At 42.5% G+C, this 23,192-nt stretch overlaps 2 protein-coding genes across 20 annotated transcripts in view; both read right to left on the minus strand.

Annotated features, from left to right (window-relative positions):
• NDRG3 (NDRG family member 3) overlaps positions 1-3,973 on the minus strand; it is a 74,417-nt gene extending 70,444 nt beyond the window's left edge. For 6 of the 8 annotated variants that reach the window (XR_007405702.1, XM_025469983.3, XM_025469981.3 and 3 more), the window contains exon 1: positions 3,842-3,972. The gene's annotated coding sequence lies outside the window, so the exon portion shown is untranslated. Of the gene's footprint in view, positions 1-3,841 lie in introns of all 8 variants that reach the window. The other 2 variants (XR_003145111.3, XR_007405703.1) reach the window with 1 other exon arrangement.
• Positions 3,974-6,296: 2,323 nt separating this feature from the next.
• Positions 6,297-22,473, minus strand: DSN1 (DSN1 component of MIS12 kinetochore complex). 12 transcript variants are annotated; one of them, XM_025469975.3, is made up of 11 exons: positions 22,365-22,473; positions 20,209-20,257; positions 19,655-19,981; positions 17,260-17,333; positions 16,561-16,633; positions 13,697-13,784; positions 11,999-12,058; positions 11,523-11,597; positions 8,910-9,057; positions 7,889-7,976; positions 6,297-7,091 (listed from the first exon to the last, which is right to left on the minus strand). In XM_025469975.3, exons 2-11 carry the CDS (start codon positions 20,240-20,242, stop codon positions 6,988-6,990), a joined length of 1,071 nt encoding a protein of 356 aa, XP_025325760.1. In that variant the 5' UTR covers positions 20,243-20,257; positions 22,365-22,473; the 3' UTR covers positions 6,297-6,987. The 12 variants fall into 12 exon arrangements, 11 of the variants coding, with proteins under 11 accessions (XP_025325760.1, XP_025325755.1, XP_025325759.1 ...); XM_025469970.3 differs by lacking the exon at positions 22,365-22,473 and adding an exon at positions 21,848-22,206; XM_025469974.3 differs by lacking the exon at positions 22,365-22,473 and adding an exon at positions 22,054-22,193.
• Positions 22,474-23,192: the final 719 nt, after the last annotated feature.

Below are 23,192 nucleotides of genomic sequence, written 5' to 3' on the forward strand. Positions count from 1 at the left end.
CCCATTTGCCTCTTCTTTTTCTTTCTGTCCTCACTTCTTGCCTGGATTTGCTCATTCACTCATCATTTACCAAATGCTTATCAGCTGCCATGCACAAAGCTAGACTAGACTCTTGTCCTTGCTCTTAGGAAGCTCACATGATACCATGTAGAACTGTTATCTGCCCATCTCTATGACTGGACTGCAAACTTTAGCTAAGGTTTTGTATTTCCAGAACCTAGTAGCATCTGGCATACAGTCTAAATATGTTTACTGTATGACACTAGATTACTTCGGCAAGCTCTTTTTAAATCCATTTATATCTTCAAAAAGGACTCTTCCTTTTTTAAAATACAAAAGGAATATATGAACAATGCAAAAATAAGATAGAAAAGGTATAGAATACAAAGTGAATTCTCCAATCCCCTAAATACTACTTCCAGAAGTGACTACTATTACAGTTTGGAATGTATCTTTCCAGAGTTTTCCTCTCCTGGTATATAACACACATTTTTATACTTTTCTGGAATAAATTCTTTGAGAGTTTTTGACTCTAGATTCTCAACTTTCTAATCCAGTTGAAATTCTCCAAGTGTCGTCCCTAGATTAGAACCATCAGCATCACCGGAGCACTTGTTAAAAATACAAATTTCCAGGCCCCACTCTGGACCTACTAAATCAGAAACTCTGGAGGTAGGGTCCCCCACAACATGGTTTTATTTTTTATTTTTTTAGCCCAGTGTTTCTTGACCTCATGACTCCAAGATCAAGAGTCGCATGCTCTACTGACTGAGCCAGCGAGGCACCCCCTAAAATCAGTTTTAAACTCTTCAGGTAATTCTAATGCACACTAAGGGTAGAGAACCACTATTATAATCCAGTCAAGCCAGGTTTGTTGGTTGGTTTTTGTTTTTTTACTATTTTCTTAAACAGGGTTTCACCATGCTACTTCAAAATCCTTTCCTTGTCCTTTTAATTCTTACCCTATCAACCTGTCAAAGCCCAGAAAGTCCTAACTCCTCCCCAAAGTGCTCTCATTACCACAGCTCATGCTGATCCCTCTTGCCTCTCCCCCAACTCCTGTGACACACCTAGTTCCTCCACCACACAATTATAGTTAACAATTAACAGTTCTTTACTATTCCCCAGCAAAGCTCCTTAAAGACATGAATCATTTTTGTTTCTCTTCCTCACCTCTGTTCTAAGCACACAAATGGAATTTTAATAGACTTGCTGGTTGATATAAGGATGAATTCACTAATTAATGAATAAAAACCTAGAATTTCCAAGTTGTAGCCCCGGTTCTGTGACCTTGGACAAGTTCACTTCTCAGGATGAGGTCCACAAAAGCAAAAAAGACTCAATGACTTGATGCTTCCTGCCAACTTCAACTGTGTATGATTTTAAGAAATGTCCCATTATACTGTCATATTGCTTGTTTATAATGCTATTATAGCAACTTTTAGACTTGAGTTACAGCCAGATATGGTGTTTCCCCAGTTAGCTAGTAAGCTCTTTTAACAAGGATCATCATCTATTCAACTGAAAATCTTTTTTTTTTTTTTTTTAGATTTTATTCATGAGAGAGAGAGAGAGAGAGGCAGAGACACAGGCAGAGGGAGAAGCAGGCTCCACGCAGGGAGCCCGACATGGGACTCGATCCTGGGTCTCCAGGATCAGGTCCTGGGCTGAAGATGGTGCTATACCGTTGAGCCACCCAGGGATCCCCCTATTCAACTGAAAATCTTATATCATGCCTTACATACAATAACAGCTTGATATATTTGCAGAAAGTTATTTAGAAAAACTCTTTAAAAAGCTTCATTTATGTAGAAAACCTATCCATAGATCTGTTGCCTCCCTTAGAGCCCTTTGGGCATACTTTCAGTCACATAAGGCAAAAGAATGTAAAAATTCTCACATGTATCTAGGGATAGACTACAAGGCCATAAGCCTCAGATTACCTTACTTCAGCATGCAAATAAAAACTGCCCTGTACACTTAAGTGGCATATACCAAGAAGCCTCTTTATCCCCAAATCTACTATTTACAGTTGGGGATAAAGAGGCTTCTTGGTGCAAAACCCTTATCTGGGTTTCTGTTTACAGAAACAGGATGGAATGGAGACTTCTGAGTGGCAGGTCAGATTCAACCAGAAGTTGATTCTAAAGGAAAGTACAGCAAAGAGAAATTGAAGGGCAAGAAGGAGGAACAGAAGGGCAGCAGGGAAACATCACACTGAGTAATGAAAAGAAGCAGTGGAAATTCACAGAATCTTTACCAAGGGCCTACTATGAACCCAGCACTTGGGACTGCAAAGATGACTCCTGACCTCAAAGAGCTAACAGTCCTGAGGGTAAGACTGAAGCCTCTACCCTACTGTGTATGCGTGTATAATTTTAATTGGAAAAATCAAGCAAGGAAGGCTTCACAGAAAAGGTGATGAGTTAATGGAGCTCTGAAGTGTGTAGGAAGATTTGCTAAGGGAGAAAAAATCGACACTTGAGCTAGTTATTTTGGGGAAGAAACATTCACATATTTTTACAGCTGTTCCTTAGGGGCTTTAAATCATGGAGGTTTCTTATATTCACCACCACTTTGTCAATGCCTTCTTTCTCTTGCTACTTTGTTTTAAATACTGAGATGCTCAAGCCCAGCGTTTGGAACAGAGGAAAAAAAAAAATAGCACCCAAATGAGGTGAGTGCTCGCCAAATTTGCTCTGTCACCTCCAGATCCAGCCAGTCCTGCTCTCCCGGCAGCCAGAAAAGGAAGACAAATTATATATCCTCTGGGGGCCCAGGCTGGGGGTAAAATTTGGATGCGGGGAGACCAGGCTTATCCCTGTTCCGCCAGTGAGGTAATATGGGAAAGCTTCCCTACCTCCTAAGCCACGAGGTTCTAATCTGTCTACCTGTGACATGGAGGCCAGCTTTGCAGAGGGGAAAAAAAAGCTGCATGAAAAATAAGGGGGATGCACTGGATTGGGAAATGCTAAGGTATTAGGTGAGATAATCATCATAAGATGTTCAGTAATATCCTTGGCACACAGTAAGCCTTGGACGAACGTGACCTCTTATCAACACATACTACTACGATTATTATTATTACAGTAACACCTCAATTGTACTCCAACAAGATACTGTTTTCACAGCCTACCTTCATGACGTTGAAGAAGCAACTCCAGAGAAGGAAGTTTCAAAAAATTTTAAAGGTACAAGATCAAATCCCAACTGTACCGGCCTGAGAGCCCAAGACCTTGAGTTCAAGATCTAGCCCTGCCCCTACCAAGCGCATGACCTTGGGCAAACACTTCACCTCTGTGCCTCAGTTTCCTCATTTGCAAAGTGGGGCTTAGAAGCTCCTCCCGCACAGGGTCGTCGTGGGGTCCAGCCTGAGGGTACTCCTCGCTGCACCGAGGTCGCACGGGCGACCTCCCCGGCCCACCTTCCACTCCCCCCCACCCCCCCACCCCCGGCTTCGGGACGTGCGGGGTAGGAGAACGCCCGACCCGAGGCCCACAGAGCTCTGCTGCCTGTACGGCAGGAGCAGGAAAGGGGGGCGCGCTTGAGGTACGTCCCTGAGACCGAGGGGTCGGGCGCCCCGAGGCTCGGCCCTCGCCGTCCGCACGCTGTCATCGGCGGCTTCGTCGCGGGGCCCCGAAGCCCGGGCACTGGGGGCAGCTGAGGGAGGCCGGGCTGAGCCAGGTCCGCGGACGGCGTCGGAGACTCGGAGAAGGCTGGCAGCGCGAGCCCCGGGCCCCCGCGCGCCGCGGAGATGAGGCGCGGGAGAGAGCCGGGAGAGCGACACCCCCGCAGGCAGCGCCGCGCGTCCCCAACAGGCCGGGCTGAGGCGCTCACTCACCTGAGGCGCGGGTACCCGCCAGCAGTGCAGCAGCGGCAGCGGTAGCGGCTGCGAGAGGGGCGGGGAAGGCTCTGCGGCCGCGCAGGCGCGCTGAGGATACCGGGGCCACGCAGGCGCACTGCGCCTGCCCCGCTCGGGAACTACAGAGAAGATGGTGGCTGAGCCGGGAGTGCCCGGCGGCGCCATCTTGGATGTAGTTTCTCAGGTTGCGGAGTCTCCTGGGAGAACCCGAAACTGGAGCTGCCGGGAAGGAGGGGCGTTGAGTGCAGCGTCTGGCCCGCCTGCTCCCCTTCCGCCAAATCTCCTCCTTAATGAAGCGCTTCAGAACCCTTGCAGGGCAAGGAAGGCATCCTCCTCCTTAAATGGACCTGGAGACGTACCCAAGGGCACATGGCCTAGCACAGTGCTTGGCTTGTGGAAGGTGCTTACGAAATTTTTGGTGAATGAGCACAGTTAACTGAAGAACTAGCATCCAAGACTCAGGGTTCCTAATTCCCAGTCCTCCATTCTAACACCTGTGTTACGACTGCCAGCCACACCACCTCCTTTCTTGGGTGTCACAAGGGGAACGGAGTTTTTGTTTTTAAGAATGACTATACACATTACGCTCAATGACTCGACAATGGAACACCAAAATGTACAGGACATAATTCCCTACCTGAAAGAGCTTCTCGGTTAATCTCGCTGACTAAAATGTAAAACAGTCTCAACTAAATTAGGGAAAATGGAAGAAATGTTAACAACTCAAGGGCAGTGATTGTCTATAATCTTATTATTCATCAAGCACAATTCCAGAAGGACACTTGGGAAGAGGGGAAACTAGAATACGCGCTTTTATTATGATTTGTTTACCCATTAACATATACTGAGTGCCAAATTGGTTCTACTATCTCTGTGTCCTTGGTTAGATTAGTAAACTTCTCAGTGCTTGAGTTCTTCATCTTTAATGACAAAAAATACAAACTACCTAGGTTGTGGTGTGTATGCATGTAATATACGTAGAGTTGATACGTGCTGTCTTATTTGGCTGTTGAAGATGCAGAAAAAGCACTTCTTACCCTGGAGTTTGAACAAATTCTTATAAACAATAAAAATGCAGTACCATGTAATAAAATAAAGGAAGGTGCAACCACATGGGAGAATTGTTATCTATTCCCATTTTACAGATGGGTAAATTTGAACATAAGAGATAAAGATTTATTTTAAACAGTGTGCTCCTTCCATTCATTATACTACTCTGCTTCTTAAAGAATAGGCAATTAATACCTCTCCTCGGATACTTAAAAGCCCTAGCTTTCCTTAACAATATTATCCATTCTCAAGGTTTTGATAGCTACATATAGATTACTTCCAAATTTTAGCTCTAGTCCAGATTTTTCTACCCAGTTTTCCATCTCTATATCCAATGGTCTAGTTGACTTCTCCATCTGGTATCTCAAATTGAACTGACTAGCTTTCCCATCTTGTTAGCTGCTCTATTAATCCACCCAGTTGTTCAAGCTTTCACCCCTTCAGCACATTGATACCATTATTCTAAATTTATACTATTTAATCTGACTTACAGCATCCCTGTGATATAGGTTCTACCTTTCTTCCAATCTTACAGATAGGAGGTTAAATAACATTTTTCTCAGTCACAGTAAGTAGCACCTAGGCTTTTAACATATAGGTCGCATATCTAAGTTCTAGACACTATGAGTAACTCTCATGTCTGTTTTTGTTCTTTGCTCTCTCCCCAGGTCCTAGAACAGTACCTGGCATATAGCAGCAGCTCTGTAAATACATGAAAGAAAAAGGAATGTAGGAGGGTGCCTGGGTGGCTCACTTGGTTAAGCATCTGTCTTCAGCTCAGGTCATGATCTCAGGGTCCTTGGATCAAGCCCTGGGTGGGGCTCCCTGCTCAGCAAGGAGCCTGCTTCTCCCTCTCCCCATGCTTGTGTGCTCTGTCAAAAAAATAATCTTAAAAAAAAGAATGTAGGTCAAAGGAAGGAGATATCACCTTTCACTAACTGGTACTTAGGCCAAGGTTTAAGACTTTATGACTGGGTATTTAAATGAAGTAGGCTTTATCCTATTACAAGGATCAGAGAATAAGAAACATTAACAATAAATTAGTTGGTGTTGGGACGTCTGGGTGGCTCAGTGGTTGAGTGTCTGCCTTTGGCTCAGGTCATGATCCCAGGATCCTGGGATCAAGTCCTGCATCAGGCTTCCTGCATGGAGCCTGCTTCTCCCTCTGCCTATGTCTCTGCCTCTCTCTGTGTGTCTCTCGTGAATAAATAAAGTCTTAAAAAAAAAATTAGTTGGTGTTTTCCTGGTAATTAATGCTGAGGCATATATCCCTACATTACTGTTTACTTTAGCATCTTGGCAAAGAATCCTATTTTCTGCTAAGCCTTCATTGCTTTAAAAATTTTTTTCATATGCTCAAAATACGCACAAAGACAAAAGCAGCTTTTAATAATGTGTAATTTTATAATGAAAATTATTAAAGATAGAGAATAATGAGAAAAACTACTTAGCCCTTCCTTGCCATGAATCCAGGATTTAGGATGTCCACTCAATGTTAAAAGCTAAAGCACACTGTAGACAACAGGACAGAGAATGAGTGGTATTTCCTTCAATTTGAACATTCTGTGAAGTGGTACATATATCCACATGATGCATGTGGATCACAACTGCATGCTCAATGCTCACAATTCCTCTACCTAAAATCACCTTCAGGGCCACACTAGAAAATCAGTTCCATTCCTTTACTACCAGAACCCAACTTGACCCCTAAAATGTTTCCCTAGATTTGGTCCTGAATGACTTTGGATTGTTTCAAAACCTAAAAAACATTTCATAAGATGACGAATACCAACCATGAAGGGTAATTAAAAGAATGGGCTACTAGTTCTCAAGGTCATTCCACAATAGAAATTGCAAGCAGTTTGCACATCCTTGGAAATAGTATCTATACTACACTCTTTCAAATGCATAAATTCTGTTACTTTTAGGAAAAAAACTTTACATTCAGCCAGTTATCCTCAAAGGCAATAGGGCAGCTATCAGCATCTCAGGCTGCCATGCAGTTGTCATGTGCTGGGGCACTCTTCCCCTTTCTCTCCTCTGGAGCACCTTGTGGAAGGGAAAACTACATGAAGTCACTGACAAGACCTAGAGCAGTGTGTGGTAGGTGGGTTCTGTAGCTGAAGCTTGAGCAGTTTTCGAGCTGGTGAAGGATCTAATTGTTGCGTGCTTCTCTTCCCTGCAGAGGAAAGACAAAAGTAAATTTCAGTTGAATTCAAAATAATATTTATTGAAAACTTGGTTGTATGAACATTGTGTGAGATGCTGAAAGGAATTACAATGACAAATAAGAGAGTCTCTGTCCTCAAGGAGATGGCAGTCTGACAGGGAAGCCAGCTGCAACCACAACCATAATACAATGTAATGAGAAAATGAAGGTATATCTAGCAAATAACTTAGGACTAGAGGAGGCCAGAAAAAGCAGCAGGGAACTAATATCAGTGTCACTTAATGGATTCTTGAAGAATGAAAAGGAAAATGGTCATGAGTACTTAAAAACTTGGATTTAAAATACAAAATAAAACTTGGATTTACTAACACAACATGGTTTGTGGGGATTTAATTCTCAGTTTACTGTGTTCCCATGGAATTCACATCTAGATATTTCCCATCAACTTTGAATACTCACAGCATAATAATAATTGTGAGGGGAGAAAAAGAATCTCATACAGGCCTTATTCTCTGAGACCATATGCTTTGTGTTTTGTTTTATTTTCTTAAGATTTTATGTATTTATTCATGAGAGATACAAAGAGAGAGGCAAAGACACAGGCAGAGAGAAGCAGGTTCCTCACAGGGAGACCAACGTGGGACTCGATCCCGGGACCAGGATCATGCCCTGAGCCAAAGGCAGACGCTCAACCGCTGAGCCACCCAGGCATCCAGAGACCATATGCTTTGAAGGGCAGTTTATATCCAAAGCACTATCATATATAAAATAGTGCAAGCTCTAGTCCCTTGAAGACACACACTCACCAAGCTGTACTGACACCTTCTGGAAACACTGGGTACTTTCATCCATAAAAGCATGCAGCTGCTTCACAGAGCCTTGCAGTTCATCCATCTGCATATGACAAGACAGCTGTGAGCTATAAGGATCCTTGGCTTCTTCGATGTTCCTCAAAAAAGAGTAGGCAAGCTCCTGCTAGGAGCTTTGCCTTTGTTATCTTTTCAACCTGGAATGCTTGTGCCAGACATCTTGTTTGTTCCTTTAATTTTAGTATATGTGAGCACTAAGCGAGCACTTGTTTGCTCCTTCAGATCCACACTCTACACCTGGCCACACTGCTCTATGCCCTGGGAAGCTGCCACATATAACCTCAAACAGGATTCCATGTCTTCTGATGTCTCGGCAGGTTTGGCCAAGAGGGAGCCCAAGCTGGAGGAGCTGAATGAAATCAGAATATTTTTACACAGGCTTGCTGGAAGGGTCGTCTTGAGTTACTTTTGTCTCTCAACTGAAAGCCATGGCTCTCTCAAAGCAGCCCACTCTATGATTTTCTTCCTCTGGTACCACAGTGACTGTTCCTCCCCTTCACCTTTCAGGCCTACGGATATTAAGAGTACAGCTGCCTCTAAGCCCCAGACTACTTCACTAATCCTTGTGATTTCCTCAATACCTACACTTTATACATCACTCCTTCAACTCACCTTTATCAAGTGCATCGGTTTCCTGTCGATATTTGAAGCGACACAATACTATTCTCCTAAATGTCCTCATGGCCCACTTCCTTATTTCTTTCAAATCTCTATTAAAATGGCATCTTTGAAGGACCATCAACAACTGCTCTGTACAGCACCCTGCTGCCCTTCCTGTACACTCTCTCCTTTACCCTACTTTATTAGCTCTTACCACCACATGTTTTATTGTCTCTCCAGGTTTCCCCAAGATAGAGCTGAATATACTTACCTCATTACAATATTCTCCAGGTCCCTCAATTTCCAAGGATCACAACAAAGCAAAGCTAAATAACCAAATTAACATGAGCCAACTCACCACTAACTCCATATAATCAAAGACTTTGTTCTGATTCTGCAATATCTTCTGGTAGTCAGGCTTTGTACTAAGGACTTCACTCTGGGAAGATCCAAGATATGTTTTAGGTTCCACTTCAACTTCAGTAACTTTGGTTTCAGCTGATGTTCTGGGAGGAGAGGAAAACAAAACAAAACAAAAGAGAGTTCAGGAATTTTCTTTTTAAAGACTTTCATTATTTATTTGAGAGAGAGAACATGTGAGCACAAGCAGGGGGGAGAGGGGGAAACAGACTCCCTGCTTAGCAGAGAGCCTGATGTGGGGCTCGATTCCAGGACCCTGAGATCATAACCTGAGCCAAAGGCAGACACTTAACCAACTAAGCCATCCAGGCACCCCTCAAGGAATTGTTTTCTCAAGGAGTTTTTATAATCATTTCTGGAAGATATGTAAAACGACCTAGAAAAAAAATCTCAGAAGGGCTTTTATTAATCTGAACCAATATTCATCCATTCTACTGTAGACATAGACCCTCTTATTAACAAGGGGGTCTGAAATGATTATTCCATTATTAATTATTTAAGACCACTGGACTCCAGAAAATGCTAGACCTTCAGATCAGTTGACTCCATCTGACAGTAAGGCCCATTTACAAAAAGGACTATAAGTGGAGTAAAGCCAAAGCTTGCTTTCCTGAAATTAATGTCTATGATCTTTCCCAAAATTACTGGGCCACTTCAATTATCTAAAATATTTAAAATACGGGGGCACTTCGATAGCTCAGTTAGTTAAGCATCTGGGATCAAGCCCTGCATCCAGCTCCCTGGTCAGCAGGGAACCTGCTTCTCCCTCTGCCCCCTTCTCCCTCTACTTGTACTCTATCAAATAAATAAATAAATAAAATCTTTAAAAAGTAAAAAAAAATAACTGAATATGATGGAGACTTCATGAAAACTGAGGACTCTTGGAATGCCTGGGTAGCTCAGTTAGTTAAGCATCTGTGTTTGGCTGGGGTTATGATCCTGGGGTCCTGGGATCCAACCCTGCGTCAGGCTCTCTGCTCATCAGGGAGCCTGCTTCTCCCTCTCCCCCTGCCTCTACCACTGCTTGTACTCACTCTCCCAAAATAATGAATAAAATCTTAAAACAAAAAAACAAAAACAAAGTGAGAACGCTTGAACAACCACTCCTATAATTTCCTGACTGCCAGACTCTGAAACACTTTCCATTTCACCTCATTTAACACTCACAATAACCCAATGAGGTAGGTATTCTTTATTATTTTTTTTTTTAAAGATTTATTCATTCATGAGACTCAGAGAGAGAGGCAGAAACACAGGCAGAGGGAGAAGCAGGCTCCTTCAGGGAGGCTTATGCAGGACTCCATCCCAGGACCCCAGGATTATGACCCGAGCCAAAGGCAAACACTCAACCATTGAGACACCCAAGTGCCCCAAGGTAGGTATTAATATTATCGCCATTTTCAAGTGAGGAACTTCAGGCTTAGAAATTTTTTTTTTAAGATTGATTGATTGATTGATTGATTGATTGATTTATTTATTTATTTATTTATTTATTTATTTATGATAGACACAGAGAGAGAGATAGAGAGAGAGAGAGAGGCGCGCAGACACACAGGAGGGAGAAGCAGGCTCCATGCTGGGAGCCCGACATGGGACTCGATCCTGGGACTCCAGGATCACGCCCTGGGCCAAAGGCAGGCGCCAAACTGCTGAGCCACCCAGGGATCCCCCCCAGCCTTAGAAATTAAGTAGCTTGCCCAAAGTCACAAAATGAAGGAGTAATTAGTATTCAAACAGACATAATCTGCTTCCAGAAACATTCCTCTTAACCAATAAACTATCTCACATCAAAATTCTTAATCTGAAACTGCCATCTTATACATTACCTAACTTCATAAACAGAAATATATAAGGGGCGAATAAAGTAACTGGTAACCATGAATGCCTGGACTGCAGAAATTTTTCAAACCATGTTCCTTAAAGCACCTCTGTACTAAGAGGCCACTTGTGCAATTATGGTTTTAGCTAGCGTTTTATGTTTGGGTTTCTAGCTGAGATTCTGTTGGGGAAAAAAAGCTTAATCACTGGTTTGGATGGCCAACTAAATCAAAGTCTAACACTTTCCCACTTTCTTATGCCTTTAAGACCCAGACAAAGATCCTCTCTCTCCTATACGCCCTCTTTCATCATCCCTTTCCAGGCCTTTGCATCTTTATGAAGGACCTGGCCAGGGCTCTCCCCCAAACCTGCAGCTTGAAGGCCACCTGCAAACTGAAGTGCGCTGATCAAATTCTTGGCTCAACCCTGGATGCCCTGGTATAGGGCAGAGATGTACTTGTCTCCCCCAGGATGTGGAACAGCAGCCAAGGATACAGAGCAGAAGCAATTCTGTTCTTTGCCTGAAAATAGTGACACCCACTCTCCCTCCCCTTCTCCCAACTCCCCATTTATAATCCTAGAATGCTAATACATAATTTATAGAGCTTTGATGAGTTGATTGGCCTATCAGAAAGGAGTCATCTTTCAATTTGTGCTAACAGAACTGAAATCAATTCAAATAAAATTTCACAAGGTAAAAAGATAGCCTTCCATTTCCAATCACAGATCTAACCTGGATGTGATCTCTTCAGCCTCCATCTGGTAGTGCTGCAAGAGCTGATCCCAAGACTGACGTTCTAAAGAAAATCTATAGAATCAGGATAAAAAATAATTGGTTACTTTTTGATTGTCTCATTCTGAATCACTCAAGGCAACAATAAGTACATTAGGTATCTCAACAGTTCTAAGATGTGAATAAACATGTCATTAATGGATTAGAAAGCCCAATTGATTCAGAGGATATTAATTTAATCAAATCAAACATGAGTTCTTAAAATCAAATTAACATCCTTATTCCCTAGATTCCATTCTATGAAACTGGCCATGAGTATAGCCCACAAGATCCCAATATGTAGCTTTTCAAATTCTAGTGTTGACACACTAGTACTGACACTAAATGGGATGTTTACTATTCATTTTTCCCAGATCTAGTTATTTTCCCCAGATGAATATAGATTTTCCAACAAAGGATCACTCATTTTCACTTACTTTGTTATGTATTCCTTCATCTCAGCCACTGATGTTTCCAGAGACAAATCTGATGCTTTTCTGGAATACAGATAGGATTGATTTTAAAATCAATGTAAATCTTTCAAAAGTACTTGTTTTTCATAGGATGCCTTACATAATTTTAAGGGCGGTAAAAGATGTTCAGAATTTATCTTTCAACAAATACTTATTCTTGGGCTCTATCTCACTTTTCCACTAGAAGTTTCCTCAGTGGACTCTTTATTTCCTATTTCTCTCATCAATTTCAATTCACCTATAGCCAAATTAACATAAAATACTACTTAATTTTGTTTTCTTTGCCTAAAACTCTGTGACCCTCCACTGCATTCAGAATAAAAGTCAAAACCCCTTAACCTGACACTTTAGGCTGTGTTCTGGCTTCAACCAGCTCATTAACTTTTATTCCAATTGTTGCCTTTCACCTATTCTGCCTCATAAAATCTCACTCAGCCTGACCCTCAAACATCTGGAGTTTTTCATCTCAAATTTTGGTTCACATCTTTTTAAAAGATTTATTTATTTGAGAGAGAGAAAGAGAGGAAGCATGAACAGGGGAAGGGGCAGAGAGAGAGACTATCCAAGCGGACACCCGCTGAGCATGGAGCCTTACACGGGGCTTGATCCCATGAGGCATGACATCAGGACCTGAGCCGAATCCAAGAGTCGAACGCTCACCCGACTGAGCCACCCAGGTGCTCCTTGTTCACCTCACATTTGAGTCTCTTCTTTTTGAGTCATCTTTTAAGGCCCAACAATACTTTTGTATATAACTATCTTTTCTTCCCACTTAAAATGATGCTATGGATGCTGCGGACAGGGATTATGTTTACTTACACCAAAGGCTCAGTTCAGTTGGGTTATTAATCCTGTTGGAAAAGAAGCAGGCACTGAAAATGCCAAAATTCTGCAGATGTACTTCGTACTCTACCCACCAAAGCCAAGTTAATTGTGCCAACTTTCATGTTTCTCTACCAAGGCCGGTGACACACAGCCTCTATCACCACTGGCTGAGATGCAGCAGCTAGTGGCTTAAATACACTGCATTAAAAGAGATACTATGTTGAGCCAACCTATTTTTTCATTTCCTGGATAGCAATGTTAATTTTAACAATCTATGGGAAAGTAAACCTTTGTGAAGTCAAAAGTAAAAAGTTTATGATGTAGACCCAAGTGACACGATTTGTTGCAAGGCAAGAGCTAGAGGGTTAGGCCCTGCTCCTGTAGAGGAACTAGTATTTTGGGACTGGGATTTAAACTTTCTCCTCATATTCTTGCTTGCCAACAGCTAAACAACGTTTGTTTATCATCAACCTTGCATTGCTAGCAAAGATGTGAACAATGCTTTTCCTCTCACCTTTCCATGGCTGGTTCCTTCTCACCACTCAGATCTTACAGGTCTTCTCTGACCATTAGCTAAAGTTACCCACCCCCTCAAGTCACTATCATAGTTGACTTCTTAGATTATCGCTACTTGAAATCCTTATTTTCTATGTATTTGTTTGACTGTCTCTCCTATTAAGATACCTGCTTAACCTATTTATGACTTTATCTCCAACATATAGAAAAGCCTGGTGTGTAGAAGATGCTGGATAAATGTTTGTTGAGTGAATAAACAACTAATTATAATGAAAAGTCTTAATTCAATTATAATTTAGGACATAGGGGAATTGCACATACCCTTTTGAATCTTCAAAACATTTTTGTAGCGTTCCATTACTTTCTAGGCTCTCTGCAAAATGTTTCAATTCTTCAGAAAGAGAAGATGCTAGAGGGGGAAAAAAGTAAATGTTATAAAATAAAAAAAATAAGAATTTTCACAGCAAGCTGCTGACAAGGTATAACATATTCAAGGTGATATCAGCTCTAGGGTCCCCTGTTATATTCTGGCCCTCTCACCCATTCAAAGTAGTATAAATACACAGAAAATTTTCTTTATTTTTTTTAGGTAGATATAGATAAAATGGAAGACAACTCCTCTTTATGACATTTATGATAATGTTTTTTATACTTGACTGAAAAGCAGTTAAAAGGTATATGTGCACTGACATTTCAATCTTTCAAGAAATTTCAACTGCTGGCACTAAAAGGAAGAACATATTATAGAAGTCAGGCAAAAGGCAAGAGGATAATGAAAATTGTTAAAAGAGAAAAAGGAATTATGTGTATAGGGTAAAAACATATCTCGGCTTCGACTTGGAAAATCTGCAATTGCACTCAGGTGAGAAATGCAGAGGGAAAGCAGATTTTAAACAGCTATCATATCTACTCTAATAGTGATGATCCAATGCTGAGATAAACAATACTCGAAGTTCGTATATTTTCTAGGTCTTTTAAGTGGGTAACATTGAATATTTCTGACCCTGGATGATTGTGTAGTTACACGTAGCTACTTCCTGAAAAGTTGAAAATGAATTCCTAAGAATAGCTGTATCAAAGATGAACGGCTAATTTCCTTGTGTATAAAGAGTTCCCACAAACTGGGCAGCCCCGGTGGCTCAGCGGTTTGGTGCCGCCTTCAGTCCAGGGCCTGATCCTGGAGACCCGGGATCGAGTCCTGTGTTGGACTCCCTGCATGGAGCCTGCTTCTCTTTCTCTTTCTCTTTCTCTCTCTCTCTCTCCCTCTCGGTATCTCTCATTAATAAATAAATTAAAAAAAAAAAAAAAAGAGTTCCCACAAAGTGATGTAAAAAAGTCAACACCTCAATTTAAAAAAATGAACAAAGGAGCCTTTCTGGCAATGCTGAACTCTCCAACATCCCCTCTTGAAGGACTTCCTCCACCCATACAATCCCAGAGGAGAAAAGGAAGCGCAAGAATCGCCTGTCGCAAAGCCCTAACTCCTACTTCACTGATGCAAAGTGCCCAGGTTGCTACAAAATCACCACTGCCTTTAGCTATGCACAAACAGTAGTTTTTTCTGTTGACTGCTCCACTGTCCTTTGCGAGCCTACAAGAGGAAAAGCAGGCTTACAGAAGGATATTCCTCTAGATAGAAGCAGGGCTAAAAGCACCCTGAATCCAGATGAGTGGCAAATTATCCCAATCAACACATTACAGATTTTTAAAAAAAGGAACAAAGGATACAAACAATACACAGAAAATGAAGTACAAATAGCTCTAAGAAATATGAAAAAGTGGACAGCCCTGGTGGCACAGCGGTTTGGCGCTGCCTGTAGCCTGGGGTGTGATCCTGGAGACCCGGGATCGAGTCCCATGTCGGGCTTCCTGTAGGGAGCCTGCTTCTCCCTCTGCCTGTGTCTCTGCCTCTCTCCCTCTCCCAGTCTCTATGAATAAATAAACAAAATCTTAAAAAAAAAAAAAGAAATATGAAAAAATGTCTATCCTCTTTAAAAGAAAAAGGAACACAGATTAAAACTAGAAAATACTTTTTATCACTTATTAAGTAGTAAAAAATCTGAATGGTTTAATAAAACAAGTGTGTGAAAAAATAGGTACTTGCATATATTGCTGATAAGAGAACTAATAAAACCTTTCTGGAAGGCAATCTGGTAATCTCCAACATTTCATCTGATCTATGTAATTCCAATTCTAGAAATTTATCTTATTTTTACTTGTGTATATGCCAAAAGGCTTGTGTAAAAAGTTATTCATTACCCCAATCGTTATGATAACAAGACTAGAAACAGCACTAAAAGTCCATCAGTAAAGAACTGGTTGAATCATATACGGAATATTTATAAAATGAAATATCATATGGCTACTAAACTTCCATAAGGATAGTTCTATAGGGTAGCCCTGGTGGCACAGTGGTTTAGTGCTGCAGGGTGTGATCCTGGAGACCCCGGATCGAGTCCCACATCGAGCTCCTTGCATGGATCCTGCTTCTCCCTCTGCCTGTGTCTCTATCTCTCTCTGTGTGTGTCTCTCATGAATAAATAAAATCTTTAAAAAAAAAAAAAAAAAAGGACAGTTCTATATGTGGAATATGGGACAATATGCAAGATGATTTGGTTAAAATAAAACATAAGGGGCACCTGGGTGGCACTGTGGGCTGAACATCTGACACTTGGTTTTGCCTCAGGTCACGACCTCAGGGTTATGAGACTGAGCCCCACCTTGGGCTCCTTGCTCAGCACAGAGTCTGCCTGAGTTCCTCTCTCCCTCTTCCTTTGTTCCTCCCCCAAATCCCTAATAAATATATCTTTAAAAAAAAAAAAAAAAAAAAAGACAAGGTAAAGAACAGGGCAGAGAGTATTGTTCATTAGGTATTAATGTAAAAATGTTGGAAATGAATTAAGATCTGTGTAATAACCCACAAAAAGCTGGTGGCTATAAGGGGCTCTGAGAGAGTTGTACTGGCGTAAGGTGGGAGGCATGCTTATTTTTTTCACTTTTATACCTCCTGAAGTTCATAAGCATATATTCTTACTTTTTTAAACACAATTCTTAAATATAGAGAGGGGCTGGTTTTGCGAGGTAGTAGCTCCTATAAATAAGGGTCCTGAAAGTGTGGCTTCAACTGACCTGAACAGAAGGTAAAGCCCAAGTCCAAAGCTTGCTCTCTATTCTTAGCAACTTACCTTTGGCTCTAAAACTTTCAAGACTGAAGCCTTCCATGTCCTTTAGGAAAGGTTCAAGTTTCTGAACAGAGAACTAGATAAAGGAAAGCATTTTCAGTACAAAAACCAAGATTTCCCAGGCCAATCTTCAGTTCACGTAATCATATTTACGTTCATATTTAATCAATGTAAAAGTAAATATAACTTAATTCTTACACCCAAGATTTTTCATATAAACAAATATGTAGATCAAGAAAACTCTCTTCGCTCAAGCTATACATTTTGATTTTTGGTGCAGAGAAGAAACATCGTCATTTAATTAACACAAATGACTTACCTAAACTGATGTAATCACCAGTTAGCCATGTAATTCTCTTCCAGTATGTTGTCAGACCTCAAATGTCTGCTTTAACTTAGATATTGACTTCTACCCACTTTAAATTCTCATTTGCTGCCAATGGGCAAAATACACTAGATTGAGGAAATTTCTGTCAGCTGCTCACTTAGCAGCAGCACTGGTGGGACTGGTAGAGAGCCTAGTCCAGAGAGAAATCAGCTGCTGCTAGGATTAAATCTGGCTTTTAAATTAATCTCACCTAGAGAGAAACATCTTTTAATCTTAACTGGACACATCACACAATACTGATCTCTCTTTGGGGCTGTCACAGTAATAGTTTAAATATATATATATATAGCATTTCTTAATCCCAAGAATCTCACCTGGAAACTGGAAAGCAGGAGAGCGCCCAGCCGTTTGCTTTCTGCTAAATTGGCACTGATGGATCTGCTGAGCTCTAACAAAATATCACCATATAAGGAGCTAGATATTAACACAGTTAGCAAAGTAAAAAAACCTGAAAATTGTCCTCCCTCTTGATGCAATCTAAATTCAGGCAAGAACACCTAGCAGCCTTTTCTAATTAAAGTGAGAATTCATTCATATACAATCATATCTAATTTTTTTAGAATCAAAAAATGAAATTTACCTGTTTATGTGTACTAACTTTAAATAGTTTTAAGAGCCTTTTTTAAATTACATCAAAATCTTGTCTGTTAAGGGAGATTCAATGACTCAGTTGAGTGTTCAATTCTTGATTTTGGCTCAGGTCAGGACTTCAGGGTAATGAGATCAACCCCTGTGATCTCAGATGGAAATTCGCTTCTCTCCCTCTTCCCTTCCCCCACCTCCTGTGTGTGTGTGTGCGTGCACGCGCGAGCACACGCACACACTTTCAACTAAATAATTAAATCTTTTAAAAAATAAAGCAAAAATAATAGAATAATTTAACTTAAAAAATAACTTTTTAAAATGTTTTATTTTCAGCATTTAAAGAGAGATGGGAACTTTTGAGCATTTTAATGATAGGCACTGTGCTGTGTTGTTTTGTTTTTTTTTTAAGTAGGCTGCATGCCCGATGTAGGCCTGAACTTAGGACTCTTGAGACCAAGAGTTGAATGCTCTCCTAAGTCACCCATGTGCCCCTGCAGCGTGCTTTAAATACACTTGTCTTGTAAATTAAGAGCCCCATTTTACAGATGGGAAAATTGAAGTTCAGAGGGCAGATAACTTGCTGGAGGCCAGAGATTGGTGGAGCCAGAATTCAATCCAAATCCATCACCAAAAAATGTATATATTCCTGCTAAGAGTCATGCTGCCTCTCCATAATGACCTAATAATATTAACAATAATTTGTTGAATACTTGCTATATAAAAGGTATTTCATTAAATGCTAGGCACACCTCATTAAAACCGAAGGCAAGTAGCTTATCAATTCCATTTTACAAAGGAAGATACTGATGTACAAAGGTTGCATGATAGGTAAACTGCCCAAGGTCACATGGTGAATCCATCTGAATTGGTAGGAGACTTTACATTATTATGCCACTGAATCCTCAAGATGTTGATACTGTTTTAATTATGTCTGTCTAAACACATCAATTATACAGCAAAGGAAGTTTGTTCTGACAATTTGAGATGCATATATTTCTGTCCATAGATTTTTGTCATCCAGCTTCAGCTGGCTGTATTTTTAATTTTGTCTCTTAATTATTTCTCATTGTTGTTAGGAAAAATAGGATAATCTTCTGCCTATAACCAAAGAAACCTAGCAAGTGGCCAGGGATAACCAAGAGATAACTACATTACTTATTACATCGGCGTTTTTATTATACATAATTTTAGGTCCACAGATCCCAGAGCAGAGATGAAGGTAGGGGTAATCTTAGTTAAGGAACTGTGGCTGTTTTCTTGGCACACCCACAGAGCAAAATGCAAGAGCACAATTGTGGCAGTAATATGCTAAATGGCTATTTTTACTCAGATTTCCTCCTAGACATCAGGCCATCTGGAAGTGAGCTAATATCTTTAAAATAACCACAACAGCTTAACATTGGAGCTATTTACTTACTATATGCCAAGAACTGTGTTATATGTTAATGCATTTAATTTTCACATGACCCTGTAAAACAGGTATTATTTCATCCCATTTATTGTTAAGGACTGTAAGGCAAAGGAGCTTAAGTAATTTGCTCAAGGTTACACAACTAAGTTCTTCCTGAAATATGCTGGACTTTCCATATTACATCTTGTACTTCGATGCTTACTGAGATGTAATTATCATCGTAAATTTACATAGATCACATTCAAATACGTGTCTAAAAACTTAGTTTTCACCAAGCTATCTTCACATGAATCCTCACTCTGAGATATTTTCAGTTATAAAGCCTATAATTAGGTAACAACCCATCCACCTTGTTTCATTTTAGGAAATGACAGAAAGCCATATGAAGAAATATTTTTAATGCCTTTCATCCTAGCAGAGGTGAGTGCTGAATGACTGTAAACTAGAAATTTCTGTTCATGGTGATTACAATGGGCAGCTGCTAATATAAATAGCAATCATACAGGACACTTACTAGGTGTTTGACATTAGTACTTATGATCTTAATATCTCCCCTACAGATGAGGAAACTGAGGTTGACGGGGTGACCGGATTCGCTCAGTCACATAACTAGTAAGTAGCAAAGCCAGGTCAATCCTCCTCCATTCTTTCTGCCATACCTCACTGCCTCTTATCTGAGCTGGAATTCCTGTCTTATATACACGACACCCCACCTGTGATGCCCTGGTGAAAGGCAGGCAGTGACTTCCGCCGGCTTATTTCTTTCATACTTGCTCGCCGCCAAGATTGACTCTTGTCTTGACGATCGGGAGATTGTTCTTGGGGGGACAAATGAAGGGACCTGGACTGAAGTCCTTCCTGGTGGATGAGATCACAATTTCCCCCCATTTTAGGGCTCGAGCCAGGGTGAATTCTTTCCTCTGAAACGCGTTGAATCATCTCCAGGGAGGCAGGTGATTTGCTACACACTTCCACAGGGATGGGATCCGATTTCAGTGGATGATCGTAAGTCTTAGATGTCACTGGTTCCTCTTCTAGCACTTGTTATGAAAAAGTCAAAATACAAAATAAAACCCACAACAATGCATCTGAGCAAAAAGGTGGAAAAAGAAAATGTATGCCCCAGATCATGGAAGCGGTGAGGAAGCATCTCTGCAAGTATGTGATTATATGATTCCAAATCCACCAGCAGCCAGGAAAGCATTTGTGTACAGCACAGAAACCTGAACCCAAGGCAAGAGGTTCTCATTTTCACTACAATACTCACCTTCTATAGCTTCCGATCTAATTACCGAAGACATCCTGGATGAAGAACCCTGAAAATAGGAAAACGAAGTGACCTGTTCTTCACATTTCTGGGGCCTTACTACCCTTGAAGAGACCTGTGTTGTCCAGCCTTTCGAACTGCTCATCACTGCCCCATGAAATTCTACCTACCTGACAAGGCCCAGCCCAGTCCCACCTCATCCACCTTCTCCAGAGACTAAAGATTATCATCACCTCCTGTACTGAATCTCTATAGAACTCATCACTAGAAATACTCTTGTCTTGCTTAAAACACTCACCCTCCTTTATTTCCCAATTATTTTAGATATGAGTAGATGGCATTATGATCTACACGGTCTTCCAAATTAGAAAAATTGCATCATCCTTTCCTTGTTTAATCTCCACATCCAAAGTCCTGCCCATCTGCCTCCAAGAGTCTCTGGAAACTTTTCTCCACTTCCAGTTCTCAGTTTAGTTCGGGTGTCAGAACTTCCACCATCTGCCTCCCCCTCCCCAGAATAATTTTACAGCCTCTCCACTAGTCCTGCAACATCCAACACTGCAGGGCACCTAGGTGGCTCAGTAGTTGAGCATCTCCCTTTGACTCAGATAGTGATCCCAGGGTCCTGAGATCGAGTCCTACATCAGGATCCCTGCAGGGAGCTTGATTCTCCCTCTGCCTATGTCTCTGCCTCTGTCTCTCATGAATAAATATTTAAAAACAAAACAAAAACATGCAGCACTGCTCCTTTCTAATCCATTTATACAGCAGCAGAGATTCTTCCAGTATATTCAACACCTTTCATAAACTAGTCCCAATCTACCCATCCCTGCTCTCTCCTGCCAACTCCATTCCCTGCACCAGTTTTGAATCTTTACTCCCACTGACTGTAAGACTTACTCAGCCTTCCCAACCTAGTTCAGATGTGAAGCTTTCGAATCACGAGGCAAAGCTGGCTGCTCCATCCCTTAGTCTTCCTAGCGCTATAAAGTCTGTTTACATGTCTGTCACCCCAGCCAGAGTGTATTTGTATTCGTAGTGGGTGTCCACAGACAACTGACTGGAAGAAGGCAAGGAAGGACACGACTGAGGCATCTCTGCCTCTTCCACCCATACCCCTCCCTCCCAGCAGAAATCTGTATAAGGGGGAGGGACTCTAAATAAAGAGAAATGAATGGATACCGGAGGGACAGCACGGGAAAGTAACAGAACAAAGATGGGTAGGTCAGGGATCTAGATCCCCAGTTAGGGCTGTGTCGCAGATTCAAGCCTGGATAATAACAGCAACAAATGTCATTTGTGAAGCTGCTTGTTAAGCGCTTATTCTATGCCACGAGCTGTGTATGTGCGAACACAGGCGTTTTATTTGCATCATTATCTCATTATCCCACTTAATCCTTTTCACAGCTCTGTAAATGCTATCATTAATTCCCCCCTGCTGATAGGGAAACTGAAGTTCAGAGGGGCAAAAGCCTGGCCCACTAGGAGCAGCCGGGGGTGCGGGTGCAGAGGTGAAATCCGAACCCACGCCTGTGACCCACCCCCAGCCCTCAAGCACCAGTCTGCAGTCTAAACCGCCGGATCCGAAAACAGGCCGCCCCCAGCGCGAGGTGCGGCCCGCCCTTGGGATTCCCCTCACCCGCAAGAGGCCGCAGCGCCCCGGGTCGCCCAGCGCCGGCTGTCTGGGGGCGGCCACCGGTCTGGGCTGGGCGGAGAGGTCCGACGCCAAAGAGACTGGTGCAGGGGCGACCCGAATGGTGTCCCGGGGCAGGTCTGCGACTTCCTGACCTCGGGACGCCAGTCCAGCCGCAGCCTCTGTCCCTGAGATACGAGCCCGCAGATCACCTTCCGCGGCCAAGGGTCGCGCTGCAACGTCCTGCGCCACTGCAGCCGCTCCTTCTAGGCCCGGGGCGCCGCCAGCAGCCTGCGCCGTCACCTCCGCCGCCGCCTCCGAAAAGTCCCGCCAACCAAGGACGCCTGCGCAGTTGGCAGCCTCGCGGGTCCGCACACGCATGCGCAGAACGCCGCCTCCGTCGAGGCGCATGCGTAAGCTGGTGTCCAAACGCCTCTTGCCTCCCGCCCGCCCCCTCCCTAGTTCAAGTCCTCACTGGTCTAGACCTAGCTGCGTAACCTCTTTCCCCAGCTACACCACGCACCCTCTTACGGACTCCGCCTCCTCTGGTCCTTTGGGCCAGATGCGCCCAGAGCCCATTGAAGATGCGGTGGCGGAGGCCCAGAGAGCTTTGCCAAAGGAATATAGTGGATCACGGGGCATCTGATGCCCTGCCCCGTCATTAGGCCATTGCCCCCACCTTCCCTCTGTATTGTTGACTACAAAAACGTGGGCCGGCCTCTCCCAGGGCGGAATGGAGCTCTGTACTGTTTTATTCTACCCCACTCCTGCTCTAGCACTTTTTCTCCTGTGACCCCTTCAATACATGGCAAAGTTTAAGAAGTCTCCTGTGCACCCTTATGGCAGGCCGCCCCCTCCCCCAACTGCTTACAGCTCCTCTGCCCACCCCTATTGCTTCTTCCCTGTGCTCCTTTGCTCAAGCCGTTCCCTCTGCCTGGGAAGCCCATTCCAGTTTTTCCCTGCAAAATTCTCCAATTTTAAGCCTCAGTTGAGGATTCATCTCTCTCAGGCTCTTCTCTGAGGCTCAAGGCTGAAAACTGTGTATTTCCAGAAGTCCAACTGTGTCTATTCCACTATCATGTGCTGGCATGGGAGCCCCCAGAGAGCAGGCTTGCTTCTTTAGCACCTCGCATGATGCCACGGAAATGACCCCTTGCATATGCAGTCCTTTCTCTCAGATATGAAACCAAATGTTGAACTATTAGCAGTTCATAAAGTCTGAAAGATATGTTGGGAAGCAGCACCTGGAATGTGACTGTGGTCATCCTTCCATAGCAGCTGCAGTCCTTGGAAATGTTTTCTGAAAGAAAGAAGAAGTCTGCCTTCCTGAAATTTTCCACCCTGTGGTTTT

The sequence above is a fragment of the Canis lupus genome, chromosome 24 (genome assembly GCF_003254725.2).
Source record: "Canis lupus dingo isolate Sandy chromosome 24, ASM325472v2, whole genome shotgun sequence".
Classification (NCBI taxonomy): domain Eukaryota; kingdom Metazoa; phylum Chordata; class Mammalia; order Carnivora; family Canidae; genus Canis; species Canis lupus.

Excerpts from the sequence above, each read along its gene's own strand:
- DSN1 (XM_025469971.3), bottom strand. The coding sequence starts at position 22,252 with ATGCGCCTCGACGGAGGCGGCGTTCTGCGCATGCGTGTGCGGACCCGC. Across the intron at positions 9,058-11,522 it reads GCTGAAGAGATCACATCCAG|AACATCAGCTGAAACCAAAG; the intron begins GTTAGATCTGTG and ends CTCTCCTCCCAG. Across the intron at positions 7,092-7,888 it reads GAAGGTGTCAGTACAGCTTG|GGAAGAGAAGCACGCAACAA; the intron begins GTGAGTGTGTGT and ends TTTCCTCTGCAG.